This window comes from Cheilinus undulatus, linkage group 5, assembly GCF_018320785.1.
Source record: "Cheilinus undulatus linkage group 5, ASM1832078v1, whole genome shotgun sequence".
Taxonomy (NCBI): Eukaryota; Metazoa; Chordata; class Actinopteri; order Labriformes; family Labridae; genus Cheilinus; species Cheilinus undulatus.
The window spans coordinates 12,668,437-12,691,681 of NC_054869.1; the positions used below are offsets into that span (position 1 = coordinate 12,668,437).

The 23,245-nt window shown below is 39.8% G+C and overlaps 3 protein-coding genes across 4 annotated transcripts in view; 2 read left to right on the plus strand and 1 right to left on the minus strand.

Annotated features, from left to right (window-relative positions):
* The first annotated feature begins 1,619 nt into the window (after window positions 1-1,619).
* Window positions 1,620-2,950, plus strand: LOC121510122 (immediate early response gene 5-like protein). The gene has a single exon (XM_041788039.1). The coding sequence runs from the start codon at window positions 1,750-1,752 to the stop codon at window positions 2,626-2,628; it is 879 nt and encodes a 292-aa protein (XP_041643973.1). The 5' UTR covers window positions 1,620-1,749; the 3' UTR covers window positions 2,629-2,950.
* Window positions 2,951-3,459: 509 nt separating this feature from the next.
* Window positions 3,460-11,772, plus strand: LOC121509702 (carnitine O-acetyltransferase-like). The gene is made up of 14 exons (XM_041787293.1): window positions 3,460-3,607; window positions 6,436-6,705; window positions 6,845-6,963; window positions 7,461-7,514; window positions 7,606-7,771; window positions 7,883-8,057; window positions 8,167-8,345; window positions 10,105-10,205; window positions 10,285-10,404; window positions 10,478-10,600; window positions 10,693-10,828; window positions 10,907-10,969; window positions 11,059-11,196; window positions 11,299-11,772. The coding sequence occupies exons 1-14, from the start codon at window positions 3,581-3,583 to the stop codon at window positions 11,512-11,514; spliced, it is 1,887 nt and encodes a 628-aa protein (XP_041643227.1). The 5' UTR covers window positions 3,460-3,580; the 3' UTR covers window positions 11,515-11,772.
* Window positions 11,773-11,987: 215 nt separating this feature from the next.
* The window catches only part of adamts13 (ADAM metallopeptidase with thrombospondin type 1 motif, 13), a 30,796-nt gene continuing 19,538 nt past the window's right edge, over window positions 11,988-23,245 (minus strand). The window contains exons 20-29 of one of the 2 annotated variants that reach the window (XM_041787291.1): window positions 21,963-22,161; window positions 21,783-21,885; window positions 21,566-21,695; window positions 21,312-21,488; window positions 20,999-21,203; window positions 17,500-17,785; window positions 17,267-17,410; window positions 17,007-17,183; window positions 12,300-12,475; window positions 11,988-12,207 (exon numbers count right to left, since the gene is read on the minus strand). In XM_041787291.1, coding sequence (XP_041643225.1) covers window positions 12,052-12,207; window positions 12,300-12,475; window positions 17,007-17,183; window positions 17,267-17,410; window positions 17,500-17,785; window positions 20,999-21,203; window positions 21,312-21,488; window positions 21,566-21,695; window positions 21,783-21,885; window positions 21,963-22,161 — 1,753 coding nt within the window. In that variant the 3' untranslated portion in view covers window positions 11,988-12,051. Of the gene's footprint in view, window positions 12,208-12,299; window positions 12,495-17,006; window positions 17,184-17,266; window positions 17,411-17,499; window positions 17,786-20,998; window positions 21,204-21,311; window positions 21,489-21,565; window positions 21,696-21,782; window positions 21,886-21,962; window positions 22,162-23,245 lie in introns of those variants that run through there. The other variant, XM_041787292.1, reaches the window with a different exon arrangement.

Consider the following 23,245-nt stretch of genomic DNA (forward strand, 5'->3'; position numbering starts at 1 on the left):
TAGCAAGATAGATCATGTTAAACTATTGAGATGTGAAGATTCTGAATAATGTTATTCATAAAAGAGGTGGATATAAAAATGTTCTGTAGTTCTGTGGCTTTGTTAATTGAAAAGAAAGATTTCAAAAGTATTTTCTCTAATCGAAATGATATCTTTGAAATGAACTATTATGCATATTAGACATATTGACCTAATTGGATGAGCATTGGTGTTTTCTATCAGTATGTTGTACAAATAAATGTACTATGTAAATTTGTGTTTGGTAGATCATTACTTCTTGGCAATGAATCTTCTTCCATCTACTGTTGGAAAGTCTGTTTAATTCCATGTTTGGCATTGGCAGAGAAGATTTGGCAAATTTTTCATGGGCGCAACCCACAAACTCAGCTCTGCTGCTCATCCCACAAATGCATGTTCCTTACAAATGTGGCACCATTTAAAAGGGAAATAAACATGCTCTCCATCGGTAAAAGATTTATTGCCAAGAAGCTTAGGTTCAACAAAAAAATAATCTACCAAACACAAATTTACTTACTTTTGTGTTAAGTTAAGATGTCTACATTTTGGAGAAAATGTATGAAATATATTCACATTGGCTGCCATTCTGCACTCTTTCAGATGGAACTCATCTCTTAAGATTACAGTAACAACTTTATTGTTATCTTCGCTAAGACTGCACTAGGGTTTGAATTTAAATGGTTGAAAGGATAACACTTAATAGGACAAAGAAAAATGCAGCCAAAGAAAACTGAAAAAAAAAATGTCAGCTTGCATGTGAATCCGTTCTAAAGTTTTCGCTCCTAAATGTGTAAATCAAGTGTTTCTTTGTACCACAGACATATCAAAGACTCTAGTTTTGATCTAATGAAGTCAACATGTCTTAATATGCAGGGTTCCTCTCAGCAAAATGAAGAGGGGCCTCATATTTCTCTTTGCCTGGGGCCTCCAAATTACTGAAACTACCCCTGATTCCATGCAATCACTCACAGTTACGGCCCGATTTGTTCCATAAGTATATGGTGCCCTTGAATTCTTTACACTATTCTACTCTACTACTCTATTTTCTTTTCTCCTAATGCATAGATGTATGAAGTGTGTTTTTCTTTTTGTGTGGATCTTTAACAATAAGCATTCAGTGTTTGCTACAGTGATAGTCTGCACACTGACCCCTCTTTGGAAAAGTTATGAGCAACATTCATACATATATTTACTTTTTCTATGTTAATGACCATTTACTTTATTCTTCTCTGTTATATTTGGCTCATATTCTTCTATAAGGTTCTGTTCTCTCCAGTTCTATCATATTCTATCTCACTCCAGAGCATTATATTTCCTAGTCTCTGATACTTTCTATTCTAATCTGCCTCTCTCCTTCTGCTCTGCTCTATTCTACTTTTCTACGCTCAGTAATTTGGTTGATTTTTTTCCGCACTGAGGTTTAAAAAGCTCAGAACACATTTAGTGAAATGCAGCATGCCAGCTCCTACGTGCATTCTGAATGAGGCTTGTAGTGATATTTGCGTATAACAGAAGCACCGCCTCCCTCCCATTGGACAATGTGTACGTGAGGGCGTGGCAAGGAAAGATGAGAGTTGCAAATCCATGCCCTTACTGGGAAGACATGGAGCGCTATGGACACAGTCTACACGAATGAAGTGGGAATCTCAACTAGAGACGTAAATATTTCTCCGGTGGGTGAAACAAACGTTTTGAGAGACTGAGAGCAACGAAAGGGTGGCCCGGTTGAGGATGGAGTGTGCATTTGACGCACAGAACCTTATCTCCATTTCTTTGAGGAAAATCCAAAGCTCCAGGACGCAGAGAGGAGGCATCAAGCTCCACAAGAACTTACTGGTAACGTACGTACTGAGAAACGCAAGGCAGTTTTATATGAGCAAAAACTTATCGCAAACACAGAGGACGCATCACTACGAGGACGTAGCTGCAGTCCGTGAACGGCACGAATATCTAGAATTGACTGGGAGCTTGTCGGAGTTGACCGATGACTTCTACTGCAACTTTACTGGGGTTGAGTCGGACACTTGGCACTGCGGAGCGCACCAGCCCATCGGCCAGCCTGCAGAGGTGGCGCACCAAGACGCATCTGCCTGCGCAATGGTTCCACCAAGTGACTCTGAACTGATGGTTTCGGAAGCCTGTTGGAGTTGTGCGGACAAATCCTCGTGGGACGTACCGGTCCTAAACGCACAAGCCAACCAAAAGACTGTGCTGGACTTGGACACGCATGTGGTGACTACTGTCACGAATGGATACTTCCACTCAGACTGTTGCGCGCAGTCAAAACAGCCGCAGGGCGCGCAGTGCTACAGTAAAAAGCGAAAGATGGACACAAGTTATCATATTGTTGATCCAGAGTTTTACTTGCCAGACTTTGGGCCGTTTCCTTGTAAAAGGATGAGGACTGATGATGACTCGCACACAGACTCGGATCAGTTGGACAGCACAAACATCTCCAACCTGATCTCAGTGTTGGGCTCAGGTGGACTATCTGAGTTTGTGAGTTGGCAGCAGACGGACCTTGAGCAAATATTCGCAGCTCAAACTATTTGTTTAAAACACACACTGTTAACAGGCAGCGGCTGGACCAGAGCAATCGAAGCATTTTGATTTGAATGATTGTTTTTCTTTGTACCGTTTTATTTTATTGCCTTCAAATAAACAATGACACGACTGCAATCTACTCTCTACTGTGTTATTGAAAAATGTTGTTGAAACGTGATTATATCGAGCAGTTTCTTCAATTTCTGGCAACTTTTGCACTTTTCCATTTACGGTGCTGATAATAATTCTGTCTCACAGTACCAAATAACCCAACCTGTGATTTAAACCTTATTTTTTTGGTTATTTCGTGTCGGGGTACAGGAGTCTGTCTTTGGTTTGTGTTTCCTGAAGGAACGAGTTGCCACTGTTTCACTGGATAGATGTTGGAAGAGCGCCACCATGTGGTCAGAAAAGATCTGTGCAGCCTCGTGCACCAGATCAACAGAATATCAGCCTGTCAATGTAATAGTTTTATCAGGGCTTGCTTTAATAAATCAATAAAAAAATAAAATCATTTAAAAAGAAGTGATGCATTGATTTTGCATTGCATTTCAAATCCTTATAAATTATATCAGGTTACTAGTTTGGCCTGCACTTGCATGCGGGTTTGTTTTAAAGTGTTAGGTGACTACTAGTATTTTTCTCGTCAGCTTTATGCAATAGTTTATTTAACATGTATGACTTATACAACTAAAATAACAATACTAGCCTATACTTCATGGTTTTATGGTGTGCTTTAATGTTGGCTATTCTTCCACTAAAATGACTAGGTTGATGACATGAAGCAAGCTGTAATTATTATACTCAGTATTTCATGATATAAGTGGGGCAGGTACCAAACTCCATTTATAAAAGCAGGAATTTTGGAGTCAGGCTCGCGCTTGTCTTTCCTCGGTGGTCCGAGGGGGGCGGATGGCTCAGAATAGACAGAGTGCTTGTCCTTGAGACATGACTGCCCGAGGGTTTCCCATCTATATTCCCGGGACAGTCAAGTACTTCAGCGCGTCTGTCGGACAAGATGTTTGCTGTTTTTGTCAGAGCCGCGGTGAGTCCACCGTTAATCAGTCTGCATGTATTTTAAATGCGTAATAACAAACGCAGAGACGTAAGGTTTGAGTTTACGGCACCAGGCTGAGTGAAGGGGGTGGGGCGCTGCACAGGACAGCAACAATGTCATGATATTAGGTTAAAATATAACCCGTGTTTCAGCACTGTATGCTGTCACTGTGTTCTGGTGCTATTTGTGGGGGTTTGTATCAACTAAGAGCGTCGTTAGCTGCTCCCCAGTTTGACATTTAGGAAACCGTTAGCCTAGCATAGCCGTTAGCATAGCGTTAGCTTAATGCGCATGTTAAAAAAAAAGCCACAGAAGGCTGTCTTCGTAGCTGCAGTACATAAAAAATAATAAACTCGCTGTTATCCTATTTTTAATAAAATGTATTTTGGCTTATAAAGCCAAAACATGACAAGAATACTGCCGTAACAGTGTCCATAACATTGCTTTATTTTGAAGGCTTCACCGGATGTTCTTTATCGTTCTTCCGTCAAGTGGCGCATGTAGGCCTACAGTTTTAATGGTTTATATCATTACAAGACTAGTAGGTATCGAAAACCTGCCAGCATTTAGCAAACATGACGACCTATATTCTAAATACCTTCATAACGCCATCGTATTAAGTTGTTAAATGCAGTTATATTTATTGCTTTCGCGTGTGTTTGTTTAGGCTACCACTCCTAACTCTGTCACCTTTCTATTTATAAGCTGGCAGAGCCATCACCAGTGTGTCCAAACAAATAGTAGGAGTGCTCTGCTCACTTGTTTTGGTGTCAGATTTCATCGACTGAGTCACCTTACTGCAAGTGTTTGACTTTGTTAACGAATAAACAACACTTTCATCTACTCTTAACTTAAACCCACTTGCACTAGGTTATTAAGTTTTAAAATATGGATTTGCATACATGTAATATAATATGAAACATTTCAACACCTGGATTTATGAGAAAGCATCATTGTTCTAAAATATCAGTCTTTTAAGAGAACTGGAAAATAAGTAAGTTAAATTCAACACTTAAAGCACCTTTGAGGAGATTTTTTATGATACAAAATGCAATAAGATTCGTAACATATATGGCCTGCAAAAGTAGGAAAATTAGTAAGAATAGTGACTATTATTTTTGTATTTTTTAATCGTCAATAGCTGCCACCAGGTTGATATCAAGGAGTTCCTCACAGGAGCTCTCAACATTAATATTAAAGCAGGGAGCCTAGTTGAAATGAGGGATACATAATATTGGATTTTTGCTGATATTTGATATGCTGATATTTACAAATTAATTTTAGCTGATAGCAATACTGATATTTGAATATAATCACTTAAGACCTAAAAATTGAGTCCATAAAACACACAATTTTAAGTATGAGGATGGACAAATAAACAAATTTCAGTTCTTAAAACACACTATAAAGTGTAAGGAATGATGATGAATAAAGAAAAAGACTTAAGCTGACGTAGGTATGTTGTTCCGGCCTTAAACTCCTTTTACTTATGCATTGTACGGCAGATTTTTCTAGCCAAAATATCAGTTGAAAGTATTGGCAGAAATGTTCCTATCTGCCGATACTTAAAATTCACTATCCACTAATATCTATCGATACTGATATCATGCTGATAATATTGTACATCCCTAAGCTAGAACTTAACATTTTGACACCTAGATTTATGAGATATGGTAGCTCATAATACAGTCAGTCTTTTAGGAACAGAAGTAAATACATTGAATGAAAGTAAGTAGTTACTTTAATGAGTTTTTTTGTCATGCTTATGAAACAATGTGCAACTACACTTCAGGTCATATATGACCTGCAGAAGTAAATGAGAAATTTGTGGGATTAGTGACTATTATTTTTTTTTTTAGATATTTTTAATGTCTTCTTGATAGCTACCACCAGATGGTAAATCAAGAAATTCCTCACAGGAGCTTAGAACATTAATATCAAAGCAAGGAGCCTGTAGGTAATTAGTTCAGATTAGGGATGCACGATATTTGATTTTTGGGAATATTCGATAGCCGATATTTACAAATTAATTTTTACCGATACTGATATTCAAATTAAAGTTCAGACCTAAAACTTCAGTCCTTAAAACACACAATTTAAAGTTTGAGGATGGGTAAATGAGCAAAGTCCTTTAAACACACTTTAGGATTTTAGGATGATAATGAATAAAGAAAAAGACTTCAGCTGATGTAGGTCTAACTAATTTATTTGTTTGTAAGACTGAAAAGGGGTGATTTTTCTATAGCCAAAATTAGGGATGGGTATCGTTTGTTTTTTTCCCCTGATACTGGGGGAAAATCGATGCTGTTTATATGGCGTCGATGCAGTGCCTAAATCGATACTTTTGAGGGAAAAAAAGTGTGTTGAAAGTCAGCAGGGTAATTAAGCTATCTGGGTATCTTCGTCTTCTCTTGGGTTTCCAGCAGGCTACATGCCTTGTGACACCTGGCTACCTATTATGTGACTACACAGCTAGTAGTATGTTTTAAAGGGGGTGGTACATTAGTAAAAAGATATTACAAGGGAAAAAACTGAAATAATTGACACGGCAGGTTTACGTCGGTTATAGGCTCTAAATGTTGCTTTTGATTATTTTTCGATTAATTGCCCAGCTCTTAACTCCTTAATCTTACAAATGTTTTATGAAATACATGTGGTTTTTTGAAGTTATATTTAAAAAAAAAAGACAGAGACACTTGGCTTTGTAAAAGTGACAAGCATTTTGACATTACATGCTTGTGTGATTTTTTTTGTCTGTGTACTCTCCACCAGCAGATGAGTATTTGTGCTGACTTAGATTAGCCTATGTCTTCCAGCTGCGGCCTGGCATGGTGCGGCCATGTCGCCTGGTCAGGCCAGTGACCCAGATCCCAGAGAGGTCCCTGGCGCACCAGGAAGGGTTACCAAAGCTACCAGTGCCGCCCTTGAAGCAGACATGTGAGCGATACCTTGCTGCTCTGGAGCCCATCGTCAGTGAGGAGGAGCTGGAACACACCCGGCAGCTTGTGGAAGAGTTCCTCAAGGGCGGGGTGGGGGACAGGCTACAGAAAGGCCTGGAGCGACGGGCACGCAAGACAGACAACTGGGTAATATCAGATATCAGGGTGTCTGAATATTTTGGTGTGTTAGACATCAGTATGGATACAGATCTGTCTTAAAGTTTGCAAATACATTTCAAAACAGAAGCACAGAATATGATGCCCTCTTACTGTTGTGTTTACGTAGCTCTCAGAATGGTGGATGCAGTCAGCCTATCTAGACTGCCGTATGCCCGTGGCGGTGTACACGAGCCCTGGGGTCGTCCTTCCACGCATGCACTTTCAAGATCGTCAAGGACAGATGAGGTATGAACCCAGAATCAACAGTGAAATCTGTTGCTATATGAAACTAATCTCTATAAATTAAGACACAAGAAGAGCTGGGACTTCTGAAGGTTCCTGTAAATGTTTTGAATTCATAAAATAGCATTTTGAACCTTTACTGTTTTTAAGCACATCCACTGTGGCTTCCAAAATATGATTTACACTGTGTTGAAGCGTGGCATGAACTATGAAGCTGGGGTTTCAAGCCGACCTTTGAGCAGGCTTCCTTACACATGCCTATTTAAAGCCCTACGGCTGCTCACAACATTGCTCAGCTGTTTTTGGCTACTATGACCCATGGAATATGCAGTGATGATGGCGGCACCATGGAGGAATACTCCAATGAAAACAGTTAAAGAGTTGCAGGTGTGCTGGTTGCAGTATATGCTTTATTTTCAGCCATACAGTACTATTAGATAATATGGAAAATGCCTCTGTTTCTATTAATTGTCACTAACATCATGGTGTCTTTAAAACAGGTTTGCTGCCAAACTCATAGCAGGGGTTTTGGACTTTAAAAAAATGATTGACAGGTGAGTTTTGCTCATTGGAAAATAAATTTTATCATCAATGATGCATGGTGCTGAAAAATGTGAGTGGTTAATAAGTGATGTTGTGTCACAGTGAAACCCTGCCTGTAGAGTACCTGAGCAAGAAGCCGCTGTGTATGGACCAGTATTATCAGATCCTGTCCTCCTGTCGAATCCCTGGTCCAAAAAGAGACACTGTCATGAATCATGCTATCGGGAAAACACCTCCCACTCATATCACTGTGGTCCACAACTTCCAGGTATACTAGATAGATTCTGTTATTCTTTTACTTCTCAACATGTCAGATAAACATTTCAGCAGGTGAATACTTAGAAATGTCAGTATTGGTGATGCTGGCCCTTCTCTCCAGTTCTTTGTATTAGATGTTTACAACAGCGATGGCACCCCGCTGACTGTCGACCAGCTTTACATGCAATTAGAGAAGATCTGGAACTCCTCTTTGCAGACTAATAAGGAGCCTGTTGGCATTCTTACGTCACAGCACCGCAACACCTGGGGAAAAGCTTATAACAACCTGATTAAAGGTGGGCAGAGAAGGAGAAGAAACTAGGAATGCTCAGTGTCTTCCTCAGCATTGAGAGAAAGTTTGCAATGGGAAAAATTCATCTTAAAGGATTTTTTCTTTCTCCTCAGATAGAACAAACAAGGAGTCAGTCCGTGCCATCCAGAAAAGCATCTTCACAGTGTGTCTGGATGCTCCAATGCCACGTGTGTCAGATGAGATGTATCAGAGCCGTGTGGCTGCTCAGATGCTGCATGGAGGAGGAGCACGCTGGAACAGCGGCAACCGCTGGTTTGACAAGACATTACAGGTCAGTCTCCAGAGAAATAATCTCTCATTTAAAGTAGAAGCATGGCAACTGGGGATGAGAACCTCAGGGTAGCTCATCATACACTACCATTCATGGCCCATGATAACAGTGTCACAATACATCCAATAGAAGCGAGAAAAAATGTGATACAACAATACGTCATTGTTCTCACATGTGATAGGGCTCCCTAGTTTCACCATATAAAGAACACCCTTACAGCAGTAGTCTGTGGAAGGGAATCATCTCTTCAAAATCCTTAGACAGTACAATATTAGAAAATTAACATTCAACTTCATAATATATTTCAGATTTATAAATTGACAACCATATCATTCAGTCAATCCACTAAATGCCTTTGGTAGAAACAGTCTTTTATAATTTATGTTTTATCAACTATCAACAGTCATAGTGACAGTAGACATAGTCTTTAAGAGTTGTTCTTTTTCGGTAATTGTTTATTACGTTCAGTATGTGACAATATAACATATTGCAACAGTCGTTCTAAACTATAAAGTCAGGGCAACATTTGCAACTGCAGAAATCTATAAAAACAACAGCAGAAGCTTCAGTTTTCACCTAAGATGTTGCACTTCAATCAGTGAATTTCTGGGAGGCACAAACCAGCAGATGTCATAATATATTCTCTCCTGCTTCTCTTTCATGGATGTTGGTTATATAAAGATAAAAACAATGTAAAAATACATGGCAAAAAATACTTGGGTGGCTGTAAATACACCTGGGTGGCCCACTCAAGTATTATATACAGGTGCATATCAAAAGTGAGAATATATCGAAAAAGTTTTTTTTTTTTCCTGTGAGTTTTAGAATACCACAAAGCATCAGTCCTATAAAAGGATTTATAATTCAGAAATGTTGACCTTCTGGAAAATTCTGCCCATTTATGCGTTGAGTTAGGTGAGCATCTCGGTGACATGGCATCGAGCCAATCAGTCCATGGCACTGCTGGGGTGTTATGAAGCCCAGGTTACTCTTCAGCTTTTCTTGATTGTTGAGTCTGGTGTCTCTAATCTTCCTTTTGACATTTCCCAAGAGATTCTCTGAGGTTAGTGTCTGACAGTAATACCAGGGTCAGCAAACCAGTTTCTGTTAGTTTTAGCCTCACTGTGGACAGGTGCCAAAATGGTAAAGGAAATCAGGATTTCCATCTTCTCAGCAGATGGAAGCACGAAGGACTCTGAAATCTCCTGGTAGACATCTTACAGCATTCTGTGCCTCTCAGATCTGTAATTTTTTTATTTTTGTGAACTGTACGCCGTAACCATCTAGATTCAAACAAAAAAGTCTTAAATGTTTTACTTTGTCTGAGATGAATCTAGAATACATTAAAATGATCTTTCTGAACTAAATCATGGGAAAGAATGAACTTCTATAGATATTCCAATTTTTTGAGATGCACCTGTATGGTGAGAAACTGACAGATTTTGATGTGCAGGTATTAATAACACCTAACGAGACAAATATTAAAATGTTATTATCACAAATATTGTTCCTTGTTGTTGTTTTATTTTTGTTTTGTTTTTCTGCCCTCTTCCTTCCAAATTGCTGTCCTGCTCTTTCAGAGGCATTGTGCTATACAAGTATAGTATTGCTGGGGCCAAACAATAGGAGCAAAAAAATACTGTCATTTTTATTTAGAAGCGATCATTGAAATAGGCATTTTATATTTGTATCAAAAGGGTCAGGATGATGGTATATTTCCATCATTTAGACTTAGAATGTGCTTGTAAATCTTCCTCAGTTCATCGTCGGTGAAGACGGCACATGTGGACTGGTTTATGAACATGCACCTGCAGAGGGTCCACCCATCGTGTTTCTCATCGATCATGTTGTTAACTACATGTAAGTTAATCTAAATTTTGTAGATTTCTATCCACGTTCTTAAGGAGCTGAAATAAAGTGTTGGATATTTTCCCAACAGGCGTAAAACAGAAATGATTCGCTCTCCCATGGTTCCCCTGGCCATGCCACAGAAATTACGATTCAACATCACACCAGAGATTAAAAGGGACATTGAGAAAGCTAAGCAGAATATGAACATGTAAGTAACATGCAGCGTGATATACTATGAATGTCTCGTGTTTGATTTGACTAACTCCTTTCCTCGGTTTCAGAATGGTGCATGACTTGGATGTGAAGGTGTTAATGTTTACTCATTTTGGGAAAAATGTGCCAAAGCAACACAAGCTAAGCCCAGATGCCTTTGTGCAGATGGCTTTGCAACTCGCCTACTTCAGGTAAGAAATATCTTCCTTTGGCTGAAATTATGCTCCATATTGACAAGTGTGTGACTTACACGGCGTATCCTTGTGCTGATTTTGAATTCCAGGATGTATAATATTTGCTGCTCAACATATGAAAGCGCATCATTACGAATGTTCAAATATGGACGAACAGATGGAATCCGTGCAACTACTGTAGACTCTTTTAAATTTGTCCAGGCAATGCAAGACACAGCTAAAACGGTATAGTGGAATTTACACATTAGATATGCAGTTTAAGGTGTGTCAGCTGTCTGACTGAAGAATAAATATTTTCAACAGAACACAGACCGGCTGGAGCTGCTGCAGAAGGCTGTTCAGACACATAAGGAGAACGCGTACAATGTAAGAACTGGACTGCTCAATAAGTACATCTTTTAAAATTCTGTCAGCATCCGATAAATCTAAAGGTTCACATCAAACTCTTTTTTTAGGCAGTTCATGGACAGGCCATAGACAGACACCTTCTGGGGCTGAAGATGCTGAGTATAGAAGACCTGACCTCCATGCCTGAGATATTCATGGACACATCTTTTGCTGTAGCTCATCATTACAATCTCTCCACCAGCCAGGTATGTTTTTATTTAAGACAATCAACAGTCTGCTATTACTGAGGATGTGATTATTTGTCCTCATGTTTGTCTACGTGTTTGCGTCCTCGTCCCCACGTCCAGGTTGGCTCCAGGACAGACTGTGTGATGTGCTTTGGTCCAATGGTGCCAGATGGCTACGGTGTGTGTTACAATCCCATGGATGAGCACATCAACATCGCCATCACGGCCTTTAACAGCTGCGAGGAGACGCACGCTGCCAAGTTTGCCCAAGCTGTGGAGGACGCTCTGTTGGACATGAGAGCTCTGGTGGAAGACACAGCCTCAGCCAAGCTGTGATTCCGCACAGGAGCCTGGCGTGGCGATTGTGTCCCAGCGGGCTGTGCGGGAGCTGAAACTGAACCAGTGCCGGAGTCGCTGGCAAAATGCCACGCTGACGTTGTTGCACAATGTACTGAGTGTGCTGTAGCTCATGGGAAACTGGCTATCGAAGAGAGTACAGTGATTGACTATTAGTGCACTGCCTTTGTGAGGAGATGGATATGCTTTATTTTATTATATTGTGTTATATATAAACTTGAAATGAAGATAAGTGAATGATTGTAGTGGTATTACTATTTATTTCTTTGGTCATTTGATAACATTTCCTTGTCCAGTCTTCAAAATGATTGTATCCTTGTATGACGTAAAGACTTTGAGTCCTTTTGTTCAGTTTTTTATTTATCTAGCAAGCATGTAAGTGCAAAACAAAAAACAATATTCCCATCAAAGTCTTTCAACTCAACAGAAAAGATGTAAAAGGCCATTACAAACTGTTACACTAAGGAAAGGTGAATTATATACCTCAAACCTCCTTCAAATATTTAATATGAAGTATCAATGACTTATAAAAGAATACTCAGCTCGAAAACTCCCTTTGTTATGAAGATAGTCTCCATGAAATTCAATCTCTGCCATATTTCCAGACGACTTCCACTGAAACAGCTGCTGGCCTTTAAAAACAATCGTCTTTAACACGTCCATGTCTCGAATCTGAGCAGAAGACAAAACAGAGCACCAGTGTTAGACTCATGCTCTTTCCTAGCAGCATTTTAGAAGAAACCGGTGTTAGATTGTGTCCGCACCATTATATATGTAGACTGGGAGTTGGTGGAGTTGAATACTAATCCTATGTGCAGGGCTTGGATTCTGATCTTCACTGCAGGAGGGGCGTTGATCAGGACTCGACAGGTGTGGTTGGTGCCGGACGTTGTTGGGTTCTCAAAGGAGCCGCTCCAGGAAAACAGCTGAATGTCACAGTCTGTGCAGCAAAGACGGTGCTTTAAATGCACAGGGTTAAACAAAATATCAGGGACAACCCTACAATTAATGCAGGTAGTCTGAGATTTTCTGAGCTAAAACGGTTTATATGTGTTAAGATTGTGTCAGATGAAGATTCAGCTATAGGGACAATTTTAGACTCCTAACATGCTAAAATGTTTGGATGAGAAAGGGACAAATTAAACCACGATACATTAAAAAAAAAAAAAAAAAAAAAAAATTATGTATATATATATATATATATATGTATATATAGTAGATTAGTGAAAGCCACTCTGCAATCTTATCTAGTAAAACATAACCTGACATGCTGTTTCATATATCCATTGCATGGGACATATTCCAGATCAATCTGAGAAACTGCACATAGTCTGTTTTAGAAAAGAGCAAAATCTAAAAAAAAATCTTGGAGGAAGATTGGATGAACATTCAGTCATTATGGGCCAATCAGAGCAACAAGACATGACGTAGTCAGCATGCACAACACTGTAAGTAAACTGCATAATTTTAGCTCACCAGGCAGCTGCTACTATCAGTGGAGCCAGCTGGTAAATCAAACTTAAGTCAAAAGCAGTCAGGAGAAGAGTGAAAACATGTTCAGCCAAGAAAAGCTTTCAGTGCAGCTTTGAATAAAGAGTTCTGACAAAAACTACCACTATTGCTACATCTGAGGTAATTGCTTCACTGTTGGCAGACACTGATTACCAGCTTGTAGTGCATCTAAATCTCGGCCAAAGCTACCTCTGCATTCTCTAAAAGTGGTGCTGATTTGTCCATTCAGTCCTGCAGTTGAGAGCCTAATCAAATTATACTTTGCACGGGGACTTAGCAATAAGGTTGGGGTTTAACCCAGAATCATCACATTGTTATTTACATCTGGACTTAGAAGAGACATTTCTGTGAACTGCGGTGAACCTACCACTGCTTTTAGTTTGGTTTCTTAAATATTTTTTGACTCAATACAGTTTTAAATATATCACTTTCTAAACTTGAAAATTTGGAGTGTATTTAGTCAAAACTTACATAATCTCTAAAATGTCATTTGTTTACCTTTAAATTTTAAGGTTTTTTTTTCTTTAAAAAAATTCATAGATCCCCTAAAATTTTCTACATTTCAAAGGGGCCCTAACACACCTTTTTAATGATTTAAAGCAAGAAATTCAGAGTTTAGTGTCTTGCAAATGAATGACTTTATAATCTCAAAAACGTTATGTAAAAAACTTTCAGTCTTTAACTGTATGGCTGAAATTCGAATGTTGTAAACAAATACTATTCCTAGACAGTTTAACAAAAGAGCATGTCTAGACTGTATTCTTTACAGGCATGATGAGCAGGGAACTAAGCAAGTAAAGTTAAAGTGGCAAGAAAAGTTACAGGCGGAAAACCTGGAGCAGAACCAGACTCATGCTGAACAGTGATACACTGCAACTGTGTTGGTCTTACAAGATGATAGATGGAAAGAGAAAAACAGAGAGATTATCAGATTAAACAAATGTATGGCTTCAGTGTCAATACTAATGATGAAAGTATCTGTAGATTAGCAGCAATATATGAAAACCAACTGATCATTCTCCTTTTAGCTCTAACAACTATAATGGTAATAAAATGAGAGGGACTTAATAATAATTATAGCTGCTGAAGTGGAGCAGCTCTTAGATTCAAATAAGCAGTTATAATAATGACTAGGGCTGCAAGCAGCACTGAAGGGCCCTCGCCCCTTCAGGCACGTCGGGATGTGTCGCATTCGCCGATATATATGGGAATAGTGGGGTGTTGGCAAACCCGGACAGTGTGTTTCAGCACAGCAGAGATGTAGATCATCCCAGGAATGCATTAAGTGAGAAAAAAGGGGCACAGAGCAGTTTGTGTATGAGTTATTACTCCCCTCTAACAGAAGGTTGCAGGATGACAAAGGACTATATTCATATGTGGAAGCTGTCAGGACAGGATTCATCATGTAAAATTCTAAAAAGATAAGACACATTATGTAAGAGGTGCTACTAGACCCTTAAAGTCAGGGATGCTACAGCAAAACCCTAAAGCAACCATTTAAATATGTAAAGTGGTAGACCCCGATCATAGTTCAAGGGTCCTGAACCTGCGGTCCTGAAACTGCTGCCTGTGAGCCTGCAGATAGGGACTACTGCAAGAATGCCTGTGTAGATGTGACGCTGTCCATGGTGCTAGATTGACAGCTACCACTCAGAGAGAGTGAGGAAAAAAGACACTCTAAAATGATTTCATGTGCTTCTCTTCAGCTGATTTCAAGTGGGTCATGTAAAGGCGTTATTTGGGCTTGAGGCACTGCTCATTTTGATGCATTTCGTGACTTTTTGTCTTTCTCTGATCGTCCAGAACAAAACAATGACTATTTCTCCTGACTTCAGGAGGTTTCAATGAAATTTTCAACTATGGCATGTCTTCTGACTATACACTTAACATGAAGGTGTTTGAATGAATGCCCCAAGAGGAATTTTGAAAAATGTAACCTCTGCAACATGCTACTTTTAAACCACAGAAATCAAAATGACAGACTTACTATTTGTTACATGGTATGGGTCCAAGAGGCTTTTTTTTAGATCTTTAAATGATGTATAAGCTCAAGAAGTTTCAAAATCCTAGGTTAAACCTGCTGCAGGGGCTGAATTACTGAATTACACTACTGAGTATTTCTGTGCCAAGTTTCATGGCTTTGCAAGTTTTGTAAACATCAGATAATTCTACTTCCTGTTACATGGCAAATGAAAAATTGTCATGGCCACATCGTTTTAGGTAAGGACTCTTGACCTTCAAATTTGAGTAAGGTCAACATTGGGGGATGTGCCTGGTGTAATTTCAGCAGGATTTGGCCAATCTTGTAATAAAGGGAAATTTTCGAATCCAGCCTGTGGCCCTTTACCGCATGTCTCTCCCCACTCTCTTCCCTGTTTCCGAGTCTATCCACTGTCCTTCCTCTATCAAATAAAGGCATGAAAAGGCCCAAAAATAAATCTTAAAAAAACAGAAAAGTTTCATTGCTCTACATGTCTTATAACCATTTGAAAAATCTACTTCCTGTCGCATGGCGAACAAAAAATCACCATGGCCACGCCTTTAGATGTAGATCTTTGACCATCCAATATGTGCAAGATAAACTCCTTGGGAACTGCCTGAGCAAATTTCAGCATGATTTGTCCATCCGTAGAGGAATCGTGACGCAAAAATCCAAGAGAAGTAACTTCATGTTGCAAGAGGGTGGCGCTGTGCAATTTATCAAAATTTCAAATATGAATGTCTTCTGGGTGGGACTGTCATCGAGCACATGAAATGTGTCTCAGATACAAGGATGTATATCAGAGTTATGACTGATCAAAAACTGATGGCGAGACAAAAAGGCGACTTTTTTGTATATCGCCCCGTAGAGGCCTCGCGCTCTGACGAAAAGTTACAGAATTTTGTACAGATATAAATCCACTTTTCTAGGCTGTCCTGACACAAATTTCATGTAAATATCTTCAAAGGACTTTAAACAGCGGCTTGTGCTATCAGCCTTGACACTCCCTGTCACCACTAGGTGGCGATTTGACTGAAAAAAGTTATAACCAAATGAATGTGTGCAGACATGGACCTGCCATAAATCCAGGAAGTTTGAGTCAGACTGGACAATGCATGGCTGAGTTACACCTAACTTCCTGTATTTCCAAAAATACACAAATTTGAGTGCTCGCCATGGCCACACCTTTTGACTAATGAGAAAGTCCTGATTAACTTTCCTTCATCCATGTCTCATCTACCTCTGTGCCGAAGTACAAGTTGATCGGATCAAATCCCTCAGAGGAGTTAATCCAGATACTACCCCTGTAACAGGGCAAAAATACCCCAATTTTTGCTAACTTATTCAAAATGGCGGATTTCCTGTTTGAGATAGAAGAATGGTCCCACTGGGTTTCTTGTAGATCTCCCCAAGACGCATCTGTCCACAAAATTTCATTAATTTATGACAAAGACAAAGGAGGATGGCTTAACTTTTAAAACTTTTAGGGGGCGCTAATGAGGCAATTCTGAATTGGCATGTTGCAAACCAGGAAAATATCAAATTTTTCACAAGATCGGATGCACCTGCAAAGTTTCATAACTTTTTCAATATGTTAAGGGCCTCAAAAGTCCATGCAAACTTTCCGTTTTCAGCAAAAACAATTAGGTCCTTGCACCTTCGGTGTTCAAGCCCTAATAATAGATATCAGACTAATGATAGTTTTAGCAGATGGAGTCGGGCAGATCCATATTAGCAGACCACAGCAGTAAAGAGCACAATATATCGCTCTGAAATAGTTTCAGCTTCCCTGATTTAATTGCAGGCCTCTTCTACTGGATTGCATTAGGCAGTGCAATTGTTAAGAACATTGCACATATCTCTCTGGATTCAGTTTTTGCCTTTTATGTTGCAACACACTCAAACAATGAGCTCACATCACTCATACTTGCATTGACTCTAAAAAAGCCGGTGCAGCCTCCTCTCTCACTCTACTCACCCTGATGGCTCTTTTTTGTGTTTTTCCGTGAGGTGTAAGTGAACATGACTCCGCTCCCAGGGGTGAGCGAAATTTGACGCACCAGCAGTACGTTGGTTCTGGTGGTCAGTTCACTTCCTGCTACCTGCTCGCACTTTTTCACGAATGCCAGTCGGTCGAAAAATGCAACATGCTCCTCTGTAGAAATGCAAAAGAGAAGCAGACGTTTACTACATGCAATAGTCATGAAAACACAGTCATACATATTTGTTACAACCTACTTCTCCTGCAATTCAAGGAGCCAGACTCCACTCTAATATGAATGACCTCATCCAGGGGCCGACCTATGGACACGATACAGCGGAGGCTAACATTCCTTAAATCCACAGTTCCTGATTCTTCCAGGAGCAGCTGTCCACATGAACCTGGGAAAAAAACAGATGCTGTGATGTTAATCCTTTAGCTCCAGCTCTTACTGAGAAAAGCCAAGTAGTCTGAGTTTATTTAAGCTCACTCTGTTTAGGTGTTGGGGCAGTTGTCAGGGTTCGTGTGATGTTCTCTGTTGGACTTGGAGTAGAGAGTTGTACTTCCTCTGAAACATCAACCTTTGCTTTAGTTTGCCCTTCAGTTGTGACATCTGGGGTTGGTCGCACATCTCCACAGGTGTCCATGTAGCAGCCCTGGATGGTGATGGGCTTGGGCATGTGCATGCAGAATAGAGGGCTGATTGGCTCTGGGTTTGAGGGGCCCATGCAGGATACCGCTCTGGACTGGATGCCATACCCACAAGGTACCGAACACTAAAGAGTACACAGCAAGTATTTTCTTCTATTATTACATTCATATTAGCAGCTGGTTACAAGCTTTTTCTTACAATTTTACATTTATTTGGCACACTGCTGAAAATGAAGCTTTAAGATCCAAAACCACCCTGGTGGGGAAATAATTTCAGTCTCTGTGAAGAGTTTTGGACTGGCTATGAAACAGGCTGGGATTAAAACGGATGCCTTTTTATGTTCTCATAAGGCAAAAAAAAGTGTCAATAGCTAGATTTATTACTTACACATCGTATTTTCCAAAGCCTGTAACTGCTGGTAAAACATTTTTCACTGTGAATATTCACAATGAGGGACACATTTGGCTGTAAAAGGAAGGAGGATATCTTTTTTGTTCGTTAAAAAAGGACTGCCTGTCCTTGTATGTATCTTGTATTTATTCCATAAATCAATCATGGTCAATATATATATATATATATATTTTTTTTTTTTTTTTTTTTTTTTTTTTTTACCAAAAAAGTTACCAAAAAAAAGCTCTTTAATGTTAAAGTGAAAACAGATTTCTTGAAAGTAGTGTCAAATGAAAAATTCGTAATGTAAAATAAGTGACTGCATAAATATTAACCCCTTTAAAGTGATTGTCCAATTGCCCAACTCAACAGGGGGGAGCCAATTAGTGAAATGGGGATCGCCTGAGTGTAATGAATGTTTATGTAGTAGTATAAAGACACCTGTGTCTGTAAGGTCCATTCACTGGTTAATCTGTATTCCTGACTACAATTATACCATGAAGAAAAAGAACACTCCAAGCAAACTCAGAGAAAAGGTTATTGGAAAGTATAAGTCAGGGGATGGATACAAAAACATTTCCAAGGCACTGAACTTACCCCGGCGTTCAGTTAAATCCATCATCAAGAAATAGAAGGAATAAGGCATATGTGTAAATCTGTCTAGATCAGGCTGTCCTCACAGAGAAAGTTCTTAGTTCTGATGAGACAAAAATGGTGCTTCATGCCCATCAGACGGGACGCCTGTTTGGCAGACACCAATTCTGCACACCACCACAAACACACCATTCCCAATGTGATGCATGGTGGTGGCAGCATCATGCTATGGGGAGGATTCTTGGCAGCTGTTGAAGGTTGCAAAATATAGCAAAATCTTGGAGGACAGTCTTTGATTTATTTTCAAGCAAGACAATGACTCAAAGCATACCGCAAAGGTGACAAAAACTGACCAAGTGAATGTTCTGGAGTCGCTGAGTCAAAGCTCAGACCTCAATCCAAAAGAGCAGCCTTACTTAACCCTGCTCAACCAAAGAGCCAAATTGTTGAAAAATGACTTTGCAAGAGCCACAATCTAAGTGGTGAAAAGGAGTGAAAATGAGTTAAAGTGGCAATAAAACTAAGTTTACATGGCAAAAATGGTCCAAAAGCAGCAAAAATTTGATGAAAAGGGGCAAAATAGGCCTAAAATTGCAAAAACTTGTTAAAAACAGCAAAACTGGGGTGAAAAAGCAGGAATAATGGGTGACTAAAAAATGAGTTACAGGGGGCAAAAATGGTCAAAAGGCTGTAAAAATGTATCGATAATGAGTGAAAAATGACTTAAACGGGCAAAAAGCAGCAGGACTAGCAAAAACGGGACAAAAGTGGCCCTCAATGGCAAAAGGCAGCTTAAATGGGCGAGAGGTGGGAAAAAAGGGGGAAAAATTGCAAATAGCAGAAAGCAGGATAAAAGTGGTAAAAACTGGTAAAAAAAAAGGGGGGGGGGGGCAAAAATAGGATAAAAGTGGCAAAAATGGGTCAAAACTGTGCAAAGTGCATTTTTTGTGCCAGGTTTCAGGGCAAAAACGAGCTTAATAAGCAACAAAAGGGATTAAGAGTTAAGTGGCAAGAAAAAGGGGGAAAAATTACAAATAAGGGCAATGGAAATACACAGACAAAAAAATAAAGGTTGACAATTAAAGCCAGCTGAACAAGAGTGGGCAACAAACTAATTAATGTAGCTTGCAACTGATAATTTCTGAGGTCAAAGTTTACCTCTTTTTAAGGTATTCTGAGTGAAAAATATTTCAAATGAAGACACAGAAGAGCCACAAATCATCACAAAAGAGCCACAGGCTAAGTATCTCTGCAATTGAGAATTTGTGGCTGTTAACAACTGATCTCCATATGTCCCAAAGGTCAGAACTAACCTGGGAAAAAAGGAATTTAAATTTGCTGGTCCCTCAGCCTGGAATGATTTACAAAAAGAGTTGAAACTCAATGAACTGATCTCATCGGACACTTTTAAGAGAGGGTTGAAAGACTTGGAAGCAGACACATCTGGATGCAAATGCTTTGATTAATTCAGGCTGATTCTGGTAAATAGCTGCTGCTTAAATTCTTGAAGTTTTTTTTGCATATGGACTGTATATCTTGTATTATGTCGTATGACTGTTTTTATGTATGTCTGAAACTCTGTTCCCTGCTGCTGTCTTGGCCAGGACACTCTTGAAAAAGAGATTTTTTAATCTCAGTGAGGTTTTCTCCTGGTTAAATAAAGGTTAAATAAAATAAAAAAATACAATCCCATGATAGAGCTCAAGCAGCTTTGCAAATAAGAATGGAGGAAAACTGCAGCATTCAGCCTAACTGAGACCTATTTACACAGATTCGGTGCTGTGATTGCAGCCAAAGCAATGCAGACCCTTATATGTTTTATTTGATTGGCATCTCTTTGTAGACATCTGTTTTCACTTTTACATAAGGGAGTAGTTTTGTAAATTTTGGGGTAAAAAAAAAGCAAAAAAGCCAAATTATATTGGCCATGATTGATTTATAGGATCAATAAATCATTCAAGGGGGTGACTACTTTTTGATAGGCACTGTATAAAATTCTTTACAATTTTTTAATGCATTTTCAAAGTTATAAATCTGTTATCTCCTTAACAGATAATACCCATCCTTTTTTCTGCTATTTTGAGCCTCTAAACTCAGAGGCGTTACAGCACCCCCTTAGCAACTGAAAATGTTTTTCAGAAGTCATTTACCCCAAGAGTGATAAACAGTCCTAATGTTGCAAATAACTGATAAGAGCCAACCCATGAAATCAACATTTCTACTGTTTTAATGTATAAATTTACTACTCCAATAATGGGTATAATATTACATGGTGCAACAACAGTGACATCATCACTTCATGGTATGATCCCTAATCTAATCTTTGCTATTCTTTCATCTCTTGTGATCATACCTGGCTCCAGGGTTTCACCTCCCACCTAAAGGTGCAGACCTGCACCAGGCAGGGTACTGTGGTGGCTGGTTTGACTGCTGCATGGCAGTTCTCCTCAGGTACCACGCTCTCTCTGCCATGGAGGAACTGGACACATGACACAGTCCTCTGAGCGACACCCAGATCACAGGACACAGAGCAGGGTGACGTCCTGAATACTTTCCACCTGGTGAGACAACAGTGACATTCAAAACATTATTCCTTTGCAAGAATAGATTTCAGACATTTGTGTGTGTTTTTGAGTACAAGTGTGTATTATATTTGTGTGCATTACCTTGCTGGACAGCTGTGTAAGTTACATGAAACCACTGCTGCAGGTTTGACAGAGTCACTGCACTCTGAATCCTCCACCACCTCCTCCTCCTCCTCTGTTTCTTTAGCACAGTACAGCACCCTGTTGGCCACCCCTCCTCCACATGTTACACTGCAGACTCCTTGCTTAGAGCGCCACCTGGTTGTTACAAAAAACATAAGATTTACTACACTTTATGATACATATATGCTGTATATTAAGGTTTTTGAGCTCACACTGGAGGGCAGGGAGATGTGCTGCAGGGCTCAGAATGAGGTAGAGGTTTTGATGAAGCATCACAGTGGAAGTCAGGCACACCCAGTCTGGTCTGATGCTCCACACAGGAAAACCACACCTGCAGGGTTCCTACATAAGCATCAGGCTTTGGTTGACCTTATCTGATGAGGGTGCTGGGTCTTTTTTAAGTTGCGGTTAGTGTATCTTTCTTCTTACCGTTGCCACAGGTCTTTGAGCACTGGCTGATCACAGGGCTCCAAACGTAAACAGGAGGCTGACTGGAGTGTGGAATCAAACCAGACTTCAGCATGGGCCGATCCTGGTAAAAGAAAAGCTGGTTCAGATGTGATTCGCATCTTAAAATAAGAGCGAAATTTCAGAGCTGCTCTGCTTTACCTCTCCCTTAGATTCCCACCCTATTGGGCAAACATCCACCACACAGGGCACAGACTCAGATGGTTTCATGAGCTTTGAACAAAAGCTCTGATCCACTTCAACATCCTGACCATCTTCTGGACGCACACAAGACACGGCACGCTTGGCTTCTCCTGGCCCACACACTGCTGAGCATTCACCGGGCTCTGACACACGCCATCTGTAAGAACATACACAAAGGTTATCACAGAAAACTGATATAGGATAGAGGGAAGCAGTGCAGAAGCTTTGTATTCTGAAGCCAAAGTGTTTTCTGTGATTCCTAGAACTGTTACAGGCAAGGAATGAACATGAGCCTTTTGATTTCCCACCATCAATAATCTAATCTGATCATCCTCGAGTCAATGCTGGGCATCTGTACAAAGTCTGACAAAAGGAAATTCCTAAAATCCTTCAGAAGGCCTTCAGAGGTAAGGTGATCTTGACCTTTGAACCTTCAAAATCTAATTATTAATAATAATAATAATAATAATTCATCAGACTAATATAGCGCTTTTCTAGGAAACTCAAAGATGCTTTACAGAACAAACGAAAACAAAAACACAACACAAATGGGACAGGAGGAAAAACATGAATGGTTAGGAGTCGTATGCATTGTTAAACAGGTAAGTTTTGAGTGATTGTTTGAAAGTGAGCAGAGAGTCAGAGTTTCTGATATGGAGGGGGATTGAGTTCCAAAGGGTGGGGGCGGCGATATAATTAAGTTATCCTTAAGCTATAGCAGACATTTGTGATAAATTTGAAGACAGTCGCTCAAAGCCTTCTAGAGATATTTCTCTGGACATATCTGGACATACTAGTATACCATGCAAATATCACGAGTCTGAGATAAAATCCCTCTACACCATCAATGAAATATCATGTTCACAAGAAAGAGGCCCTTTGACATCGACGTGTGGGCTATGACCTCTAAAAGTGAATCAGTTCATCACTGAGTCATAGGGATGAACATGAAGGATTTTTGAGCTTGGCCCTTGTTCTCAAAATATAATAATTTATAATTGAGTGAAACTAATGATAAATTTGAAGACAGTACCTCAAAGCATTGAAGATATCATGCACACAAGCAAGGGCTGAACTATAGACTGCAGAGAGAACTGGACAAACTCCGTGTGACATCAGCCGTCTGCTTACAATAGGCGGACACAGACAGCTCTTGAAACCAATCCGCTTCCATATTGAAATCGCTGCCTCAACCGAACTTTGGATCAACCTAACAGCCTGCCCACTAAGCGTGACTTCCT